This window comes from Carcharhinus amblyrhynchos, chromosome 24 (assembly GCF_965287045.1).
Source record: "Carcharhinus amblyrhynchos chromosome 24, sCarAmb.v2.hapA, whole genome shotgun sequence".
Classification (NCBI taxonomy): Eukaryota; Metazoa; Chordata; class Chondrichthyes; order Carcharhiniformes; family Carcharhinidae; genus Carcharhinus; species Carcharhinus amblyrhynchos.
Window position 1 is genome coordinate 20293246 of NC_137347.1, and position 11422 is coordinate 20304667.

Genomic DNA, 11422 nt, shown 5'->3' on the forward strand with positions numbered 1-11422 from the left:
TTTCATCTGCAGGTTCTCTGAGCTGAAGCTGCTGTGAAACAGATGAAGTTTAGCTGAAATTTTATAGAACTCATAAGACAAAATAAACAGTCAAATTACAAACAAGCCAAAAACTCAAACGTGGCTTAAAAACACTCGGAAATTAACTATCTAAAAATGAAAAAAAATGAGCACAAACAAAATAAAATAAATGAAAGGGTTAAGGCTTATTTCAAATGACAGACTGCTATGGGCGAATGGATTTGGGCAGTGTATAACCTCAGGATTCTGTGAATATGCTGTGATTAGTCTATATATAGATGGTATGGCTCAAGTCTGGAGTATGCGGATACTGTGGTGTTTAAATGGCCTGGGGCTGTACCTATCATCCAACAACAGCCAAACCAGTCAGATAGTAACAAACCCTGGGGAATTGTCCTGAGTCATTTAAACAGCTTGAGACTCAATAAATACAGACTCTGGAGGCTCAGGGACTGAAAGTGTAAGTCTGCAACTGAATTCAACTGTCATATTTTATGAAAGGATTTAAAACTCATGGAATCATTCAAGCTGTGACTGGTAACCATGGTAATCAAAAAACTGCACTAAACTTGCAGCATTTTTAAAGTCTCTTGCATATTTTTCCTTATAAATTTGTATTTTAATTACAGCAGATTTTTTTTATCTTCGCAATCTGAATACATAGTTACATGCCTGCGGAGAATTTTGGAGGAATTTTTGATACTTTTAAGTGTTGAATTTTCCTATCAATAACAATCAAATCATTTGAAAGAGCAGAAATTATTGGTTATGGCTGGAATGCGGAGGTGTGACAAGACGCTTTTTCTTCTGATCTGCTTACTGGGACTGTTTCTGGATTTAGTTAATGGGAGCTTGATGAAACAACGGCCTCATTCAAGTTTTATCCATCGGAGGCTGAACAGCAGGGAGAGGCGAGAAATGCAGAAAGAGATCTTGTCTATTCTGGGCTTACCTCGGCGTCCCAGGCCTTTGTTGTCTTTCAAACGTTCATCATCAGCCCCAGTCTTCATGTTGGATCTTTACCGCACTGTGGCCAATGAAGAGTCAGACAGGTGGCCTGGAGCATCGTTGCCTTTTCATGTGTTCCAGAGCACTCATAGGCCCCTGGAAGACACCTATCTCACTCAAGCCGACACCATTATGAGCTTTGTCAATGTAGGTAAGTTTGAAAAGAAAAAGTCTTGTTCATTACAGTCTACATATTTTTAATGGATTGAATGCAGACATGATTCTCTGCCAGCACTTGTTATAGACCAGTTGAAGTGCAGAGTTTGGCTCCTCATTGGTGAGCTGCCTATTGTATAACCTGAGCATGAAGTCACTTTGTCAGCGGTGTTTTGCATTTCGGCAAACAATGTGAGACTAGCTGCTTGAAATATTCCCAAAGTACTCTGGCTTTGTAGCAGCTACAACATTACTGCACACTTAATGGGAATGAAATGTGGCACAAATCTATTGACCTGATGTAGATTTGCTGAATTCAATCACTGCTGAAAACATGCACGGTGTGCAAGTTTAGGTAGGCATTAATGCAGAATATATATGTGATGCTTCTCTCTCTGTATAATGACCCCTGTGTAAGCCTACCTGAAACAGCCAACTTAATGGTGACAGGAGGTAAATTACCAATTATGGGTCTGAGTGTGAGAAAAGATTTTAAACTAAAAGTTAACAGTAATCCTGCAGGCCATTGTGTTAATTTCCTTTAACAATGTGTCCTTTTTTTAAATATAGCTAATAAAAGTATCTAGGCTCCAGGTCTCATCTTTAATTCTTAAAAATTGATTCATTAAAGTTTGTGATTCCAGTTTATTCCAGTATATTACCACAGTATCTATCCCGGGCATTCCATGTATCCGTTATGGAATACATTTCCAAATGACATGGGAATCTCATGGTTAGTTCTGTGCCAACAAAAAGGTTCTTTCCAATGATTACAGATGTACTAAAAATTGTGATGTAAAACTGGTTTCTATGATTGATGTTTGGAATTTGTCTCTGTACTGAATGTAGCTCATCATCAAATGAAGAAACCTTTGCTGGATAATTAGCTTAGGTTGGGGACCTGAATGATTGTGGCTTTGTCAACACTGGGCAAAATCCAGCATCAATTTTAACACCTCCCTAACTGTGAAACATGATAAATGGCCTGTGTCTGAGTTGTTTTTTCAATTTAATTCTTTGTGTAAGGGTCAGGAATTTATAGTGTCATATAACTCACTGCAAAATGCCTGATTGTAGCCTTAGATGTTGCCATATTGTTTTTAAAAGTTTCAGAAAATATTGAGATCCTACAGCATGGAGTGTTTTTGTGCCAAAGTATGCCCCATCCCTGAGGAAGTTATTATTTATTGCACTTTTCCATCTTTATGACATGCTGTCAGGTACAATGTTAAAGCACAATCACAGCAATGAGCCAGAATCTACTGTCACCAGCCGTTCAATGGCATTTGCCATTAGTTCAATTTGCCCTTTATGTTTCAGTTTGTATTATTGTGTGTGAGAACTTGCTGTAAATGTCGGCTGGTGACGTTACATTGTGGAGAAAAGGGCATCTGGTATCTGAGAGAATAGGGAAAGCAACTGCATTTTCTGAACTATTTAGATTTAGGGTTTGTGAAATTATTAGCTCACAGACTGAGAAGGAAGTGTAAATTAGAATGAGTGAATTCATTGCAGTGTCAACTATAAGAAGGGAAAATAGAATAGAAAATATCTCCAACAATTAAAATCTGAAGCAGTGAGTATCCACACTTGTAACAGTTAATTTTCATTGCTAGCCAATTTAACTGGCAACATGTAAGTAAAAGATTTGAATGACTGGAAACATTATGCTGAGTTTAGTTCTTAGCTACCATGCAAATAAGACAACTTCATGCTGTTCAATATATTTCAACAGTGAAGCAAAACAGTGAGATATGGTTTTGTAAAATACCCTTTAAGTGGCACAGTGTTTTGCACTGCTGCCTCACAGCATCAGGGACCTGGGTTTGATTCCTAGCTTAGGTCACTGTCTGTGTGGAGTTTGCACATTCTTTGTGTCTACGTGGGTTTCCTCCGGTGCTCCGGTTTCCTCCCATGGTCCAAAGATGCGCTGGTTAGGTGCATTGGCCATGATAAATTCTCCCTCAGTGTACCCGAACAGGCGCCGGAGTACGGTGAGGAGGGGATTTTCACAGTACCTTCATCGCATTGTAAATGTAAGCCTACTTGTGACTAATAAATGAACTTTAAATGACAGAATGACATATCTTAGACGGTTCCTTCTGGATTTTTGAGTTTATCCCTATATCTGCCCCTTGCTTGATGTGGCTGTACAATTCGCACAGAAATAATGGTGAATCTCATTAGCCTGATCATTATTTTGATACATTCTAGACCAACAAGCTGCATTTATATAGAGCCTTTAATGTAGAAAAACCTCACAGCATGATCAGACAGATGTCATTACCACCCAATGAAGGAGATATTGAGAAGGATGACATAAAAGCCTTGTCAAATAGTTTATTAATGAAGTTCTTCAAGGAGAAGAGTGAGATTGATTGATAGACAGACACTCTAATGAAATGTCTAAGCTTAAGGCCTGAAAGAACAGCAATTAATGGTGAGGGAAAGGGATGTAAAGATGAACACAAGATGCCAACGTTGGAGGAATACGGATTTCTCAGAGGGTTGTAGTTCTGATAAAAGTTAGAGTTAGGGCAGGTAAGACCAGAGAGATTTCAGTACAGTAATAAAATTATAAATTTTATGCGTTCTGGGAAACAATGCAAGTTGGACCGCACAGCTGTAATGGATGAAGGGAATTGGTGCATGGTGGAGTATGGACAGTATTGGACCTGAAGTTTATGGAGGATTGAGGGAGATTGGCCAGAAGAGCATTGGAATAATCGAGTCTGTAGATTCCAAAGGAAAGTAGGTGCAGTAATAGGCTATTCTGCACCTCTAATCTGTTCTGCCAATTCAATCAATTCATGATTGTTCTGTCCTTCAACTTCATTTGCCCAACTTTATTCTTAATATCTTACTAAAACTATTAATTTGAATCTTGGAAATTCTGATTGGCCCAGCACCCACAGCTTTTGAGAAAACAGTTTCCAGGGAACCTGAGTTCAGTTCTGGCCTCGGGTGACTGTCTCTGTGGAGTTTGTACATTTTTCCCGGGTCCGTGTGGGTTTCCTTCGGGTGCTCTGGTTTCCTCCCACAGTCCAAAGATGTGCTGGTTAGGTCAATTGCCCATGTAAATTGACTTTAGTGTCAGGGAAATTAGCAGGTAAATATGTGGGGGTAACAGGATTAGGGTGGGATTGTGCTTGGTGCAGACTCGATGGGCTGAATGTCCTCCTCCTACACTGTAGCAATTCTATTTCCTCTACCTTTTGGTGTGAAAAATGTTCTGATTTCACTCCTTATCTAAGGTCTTCTGGAAGCCCATATGGATAATATCCATAACACTTCCCTCTATACAAATGCTAGTGACCTGCTTAGAAAATCCAATTAGACCAGAAATGATCGACGCTTGACACATTCTTGCTGAATCTGCTGAAATTTGATCATTCACTCCATTTCTGATAGATTCCAATAACCTCCCCAAAACTGATATTAAACTGACAGGTTTGTACTTACCTGGTTTCTCCCACCCACTCTTTTTAAATAATGAAATGACATTTGCATTTTTCTATCCAAAAGTGTAACTCCAAATTGAAAGCTTTAGAAAATTCATTTCTTCACCTATTCCTTTGAATGCTCTAGACTGGAAATAATCAGGTCCTGGAGACTTGTCTGTCTTAAGCTCTGTTTATTTGTTCAACATCATTGGTTTATTTACATTATACTCCATCCCTTGATACATTTTTAGGTCCCTCATACTGTAAAAGGTATGGTTGAGAGCTGTGTCAGCAGGTGGGCTAAGGCAGAGGCAGGTAATGATGAAGAAGATGAAATTTGTGATGGAGGGGACATGGGATTGCAACCTTGGTCAAGATGAAATTGCATGCTGAGGTTGTAAACAGGCCATTGTCTGTGTGGAGTTTGCACGTTCTCCCTGTGTCTGTGTGGGTTTCCTCTGGGTGCTCTGGTTTCCTCCAAAATCCAAAGATGTGTGGGTTAGTTGGATTGGCCATGCTAAATTGCCCATTAGTGTCAGGGTGATTAGCTAGGGTTAATGCATGGGATTATGGGGATAGACCCTGGGTGGGACTGTGGTCGGTGCAGACTCGATGGGCCAAATGGCCTCCTTCTGCACTGTAGGATTCTATGATTCTACGTCTGGTTCAGAATTAGACTGGGGAGAGAATGGAATTAATGGCAAGGATACAAAATTTGTACTGGTGGATGAGGGGAGGGGTAACTTTGGGCCTCCCAATATTTAAGTGACAGAAATTGCAGCTCATGCAGTGATGGTCTCAGACAAACAATTGATTCTACGTGTCTGCCAATGGCAAAAAAGACCCACTGAGTGGGATGTTCAACGTCCCCATGATGGGGGAAGGAAGCTCACCATTAGCCGGCAACAAGATCTTCTGATATGGCCTCTGTCAACAGTGTTTCCCATTCTATTCACCCCCGGCTGCTGGGAAACTGTTGGCAGGACCAGAAGATCCCACCAGCAAGAACGGCTAGAAAATCCCAGCCTGTGCCTATGACCGATGTGCCAGGGGCAATGCATAGATGCTTAAGTGGAAAAAAACCCTAGAAGTCAAGGTAGGGGAACATGAAGAGAAGACATTGCTGAAGATGTTATCGCCATGATTGTATAGTTAAAAGAAGAGCCAAGTGAGGGACAGCCCCACTTAGCTGGAAAAGGCTTTGAAGGTGAATTGTGTGATTGACCTCATCAAAAGCTGCCAAGTAGTTGAGGTGAATGAGGAAGATTTTTAGGACTGTTTCAGATCTGTGTTGGAAAGGTAACCTGATTGGAGAGATTCAAACTGAGAGTTACAGAAAACAATTCAATGCAAATGAGAATGTTTCATTCTTATTTCTTTCTATGATGATCTCACATTCTCACATGTCTGTCTACTCCAATTGCAGCACATTAAACCTTAGTGATAATTAAAGACAGCAAATTGGAACTAGATGATTTATGCCAGCATGAACAAAGGCTGAAATAATTATATGATTCTACAACCCACACAGTGCTCTGAAACCCTTCTGGCTGTGGTCTGAGCATGGACATGTTTTAGGTGCCGTTATGAAGTACCTTTTTGATCTACTTTGTGAATAAGCTATTTTCTTCTCAGGGAATTATCAAGTCATAGATTTGTGCCTTTGTAAGCAAGTAGGGACTTATTAGGGAGAGTCAACGTGGCTTTATGCATGGTAGGTCATGTTTGACCAATCTATTAGAGTTTTTCGAGGAGGTCATCAGGAAAGTGGATGAAGGGAAGATGGTGGATGTTGTCTATCTGGATTTCAGCAATGCCTTTGACAAGGTCCCTCATGGGAGGTTAGTTAGGAAGGTTCAGTCGCTAAGTATAGTTGGGGAAGTTGTAAGTTGGATTAGACACTGGCTCAATGGAAAAAGCCAGAGAGTGGTTGTGGAGGCCTGTGACTAGTGGAGTGCCGCAGGGATCGGTGTTGGGTCCATTGTTGTTTGTCATCTATATCAATGATCTGGATGATAATGTGGTAAATTGGATCAGCAAATTTGCTGAAGATACAAAGATTGGAGGTGTAGTGGACAGTGAGGAAGATTTTCAAAGCTTGCAGAGGGACTTGGACCATCTAGAAAAATGGGCTGAAAAATGGCAAATGGAATTTAATGCAGACAGGTATGAGGTATTGCACTTTGGAAGGACAAACCAAAGTAGAACGTACAAGCTAAATGGTAGGACTCTGAAGAGTGCAGTTGAACAGAGGGATCTGGGAATACAGGTACAGAATTCCCTAAAAGTGACATCATAGGTGGGTAGGGTCATAAAGAGTGCTTTTGGTACTTTGGCCTTTATAAATTGGAGTATTGAGTATAAAAATTGGAGTGTTATGATAAGATTATATAAGGCACTGGTGAGGCTGAATTTAGAGTATTGTGTACAGTTTTGGTCACCTAGTTACAGGAAGAATGTAAATAACGTTGAAAGAGTGCAGAGAAGGTTCACAAGGATGTTGCCAGGACAAGAAGCTGAGTTACAGAGAGAGATTGAATAGGTTAGGACTTTATTCCCTGGAGCATAGAAGAATGAGGGGAGATTTGATAGAGGTATATAAGATTTTGATAGGTATAGATAGAGTGAATGTAAGCAAGCTTTTTCCACTGAGGCTAGGGGAGAAAAAAACCAGAGGGCATGGGTTAAGGGTGAAAGGAGAAAAGTTTAAAGGGAATATTAGGGGGGGCTTCTTCACGCAGAGAGTGGTGGGAGTGTGGAATGAGCTGCTGGATAAAGTAATAAATGCGGGGTCACTTTTAACATTTAAGAAAAACTTGGACGGGTTCATGGATGAGGGGGGTGTGAAGGGATATGGTTCAAGTGCAGGTCAGTGGGACTAGGCAAAAAATGGTTAGGCACTGACAAGAAGGGCCAAAAGGCCTGTTTCTGAGCTGTAATTTTCTATGGTTCTAGCACCATCCAAAACAATTTGGGACATCAGGCACACTCTTCTGAAGTATATCGCTGACCATTCATTTCCCTGAATCTCTGGACAATACACATTAGTGACATTGAAACATTGCAGCATTCTTGATCCAGAGTAATGAGAATCAGATAATCCTTTTTTCCTCAAATTTGTTGTAAACTGGTTGTATTTTTAAATAGATTTAAGATGAAGACTCAAGTGTAGCACTGAGTTAGTTGAACTACCATTTTCTCAGTTGTACTTTGAGTGCTGAATTACCTGATTTTCAGACTAATCACTTCAACTTTGTATTTATGAAAAGTTATCTATGAATCTGGCTGCAGGTTTATACTGGTGTTAATTATTAAATTGAGGTTACGCAGTAAGGATCTGTGGAATCTGTTTATCATTTCCGGGCGTAGAACAAAAAATAATGCTATAAAATTGTTTCAGATGGAAATTTGCAAGTGTTAGATTTATGGGAAAGGTTTGGGTGAAAGTGGCACACTTGACAACCATGGGGAAAAGGGAGGTTGGAGATGGAGGTGGTAGTTTGTAATGACATTACAATTTTGAAGCAGAGTGTGATGGAAGATGTGAAAGGGAGCAGGACTGTAGTCGAGGAGCGGAAACCATTTACAACCTCAGCTAGAAAGGGGATTTGAGTGTTCCACACTTCAGTGAGCAAAGAGTTGGGAGGTTCAAGGTGGGTCTCATGGACAAAAAACAAGATACATTTTGCAACACAGGCAGCTCTGCACTTACCTAAGGATGTGACTGTTTCAGTATGGTAAATTTCAGAAGCATCAAGAGTGCATCCATTCTCTTGATTCATTTAAATAGCATCTGCTTCATTCCATGAAGTGCTTGGCGTTCTAATGGACAGAATATTAGGCTGCATCGTGACAGCAATTTTAAAAGAGAAAATGTGCCCTTTCAGTACTAATAATTACTTTTAAATAATATTGTATCCAAATGTCCTCACAGAAGGAAAATGGATCTGAAATTAATTGCCTTTAACTGAATCATTCAAACATTTTCTTTCCAGTATTTGTTCATTTTCCTTTTATACTTTTGTATATGTCCTCCTTGTAAATGAAATGAGAACATTGAAGATAAAGAACTTGGGTTTCAAAAACCGCTTTCATATCAAATTGAGTGAAACATTATTTTGGTTTTTTATCCTTTAACCATCATAAGATTGTAATCTGTCAAAAATCAGAAAATTGTCCAATTGCATTCTCAATCCGGGTAACACTAGAGTGACCACGTAACGTAAAGAAGCCAAGACACCAGGGCAAAGGAGCAAACTAGTAAAAAGGCAACGTAGGGCAAATGTAGGGAAGCTCTTTCACACTTGGAGTCAGTGTCCTGATAGACAGCTGGCAATGAAATTCTTTGATTCAATTAGATGATATGGATGAGATGCGAAAGGTTAAATGATCTCTCCATTTGAATTTGTTTTGTGCTTACCTGGACTGGATTTGTCTCATTGGCTCGTTTATTGTCAAAGGTACATTAGAATGTCCCACTCTGGAATTTTAGGACCTGAAAATGTGGGTAGGAATGGAGATGAGTGAGTGTGTAATTTACAAGCACCATTCCACCTGTGAGCCATTTTGGGAAGGCCAGGGTAGGGGTTGAAACAGTTACCTGTCAGTTATTAAAAGGCCAACTAAGGCAATGGGTCAGAGGTCAACTGGAATTTTCCAGTGTGGGTCCCTGTAATGTTGGAAGTACAGCTGGACACAGGCAGCATCCTGGTTGCAGGGAATGGTGGTCTGGCAGCTGAAACCACTTTTTATTTCAAATTTGTTAAAATTGCAGAGAAGGCACCAGTCTCTCTTCCTTGTAACAGCAGGTTGCCATTCCATCCTTACTGGAGAGCTTCCTATTGGCCTTCCAGCTTCAAGAATCCACCCACCATCCTTAATTGGATGACACGCACAGCCTCTGGACATCAATTTGCCAATCAGTTCAGTGTTGGGTTGCTGCCTCCAAGAGTGCAACATCGAGACCTGTATTTGCCCTCAAAGCAAAATACTGCCCAAGGACACAAAATCTAGGCTAACACCTCAGTGCAATACTGAGGGCATTCTGCAATGTCAGAGGTGTGGTGGATTCCACGGCATTATTCCTAAGAAAGGTAGGGATGTTCTCCCCAGGTTCTGACTAATATTTATCCTTCACCCAACATTGCAAAAGCAGATTACGAGGCGAAAAACTGCAGCAGGCGACGGTGCAGAGGGACCTCGGGGTCCTTGTGCATGAGTCGCAAAAACCCAGCTTGCAGGTGCAGCAGGTGGTCAGGAAGGCGAATGGGATGCTGGCCTTCATAGCGAAGGGGATTGAATATAAAAGTAGGGAGGTCTTGCTGCAGCTGTATAGGGCATTGGTGAGGCCGCAACTGGAGTACTGTGTGCATTTTTGGGCGCCGCACCTGCGCAAAGATATTTTGGCCTTGGAGGGAGTGCAGAGGAGGTTTACTAGGCTGATACCGGAGTTGAGGGGGTTGAGCTATGAGGAGAGGCTGAATAAACTGGGCTTGTACTCGTTAGAGTTTAGAAGAATGAGAGGAGATCTCATTGAGACGTATAAGATGATGAATGGGATGGATAGGATAGAGGTGGAAAGACTCTTCCCGCTCAAAAAAGACAATAGGACTAGGGGGCACAGCCTCAAGATAAAAGGGGGGCGGTTTAGAACAGAGTTGAGGAGGAACTTCTTCACTCAAAGGGTGGTGAATCTCTGGAATTCTCTGCCCGTTGAAGTGGTGGAGGCTGCCTCGCTAAATATTTTTAAGACACGGGTTGATGGGTTTTTGATAGGAGAGGGGATTAAGGGTTATGGGGAGAGGGCGGGAAAGTGGAACTGAGCAGCGACAGATCAGCCATGATCTTATTGAATGGCGGGGCAGGCTCGAAGGGCTGGATGGCCTACTCCTGCTCCTATTTCTTATGTTCTTATGTTCTTAGATATCTGGTCAGGATCACATTGCTATTTGTGGGAGTGTGCTGTTTGCAAAATTAGCTGTTGAATTTCCTCCAATGACAACAGTTTAGAAATATGTCATTGTCTGTAAAATGTTTTAGGATGTCCTGAGGTCACGAGAGTTGCTATATAAAAGTATTTTAAACCCGCCAATTGCAGAGGGCCAAGACCCAGCTTAATTTTCCTCACTGCAACCTTTTACTGATTAATGCCAGCCATTAACTACGATTCACACCTTCTATTTGTAAACCTGGCAGAGGAAAATCCATTGACAGCAGCTGAGAGAAGTCAAGGCAGGTACGTTGTGTGTAATCCTATGGGATTCATGGATGTAACGTTACTAGTGGGATCTGGAGGGAAGCTGAAAAGGTCCACATTGGGTTGATTCCCCAATGCATTCCAGCCTCTGCACTGTTGCTGGAGATGTGATGAAACCACATAAGTTACTTACCTGAAACAGGTGGGTGTCTAATTAGCAATTAAGTGCCCACTTAGGGGCAAACTGGAGTTATTATCAAGGACTTAATGGTTCTGGATGAATCATCCACTGAGGCCAAAAACTAATAACTTGGAGCTGCCTTTAATTCCCTACCCACCCCACCGCTTCAACCCGCGATAGGTTCTAGAGGGATACACCTGCATCCACTAACCATCCTGTGGAAGGGTTTCCCTTCCAACCCTCTCAGCTCCCCAATTACCTGGTCTGGTGTAATTGCCGACCATTGCACAGAGTCTTGGGCTCTCTGGGCTCCCCCGCCCACGGAGCATCCCTGCTATCCTGGGGACATGGTCCTTGTTAGCTGCTTCATAGGATGTAGCACAGCTGGGCAGGACTGACACAATCGATGTCTGGACT

General features: G+C 41.5%; 1 protein-coding gene across 2 annotated transcripts in view; it reads left to right on the top strand.

Moving 5' to 3' along the window:
- The first annotated feature begins 529 nt into the window (after positions 1-529).
- LOC145357721 (bone morphogenetic protein 7-like) overlaps positions 530-11422 on the top strand; it is a 64710-nt gene continuing 53817 nt past the window's right edge. For both annotated transcript variants that reach the window (XM_080211145.1, XM_080211146.1), the window contains exon 1: positions 530-1180. In XM_080211145.1, coding sequence (XP_080067271.1) covers positions 790-1180 — 391 coding nt within the window. In that variant the 5' untranslated portion in view covers positions 530-789. The remainder of the gene's footprint in view (positions 1181-11422) is intronic.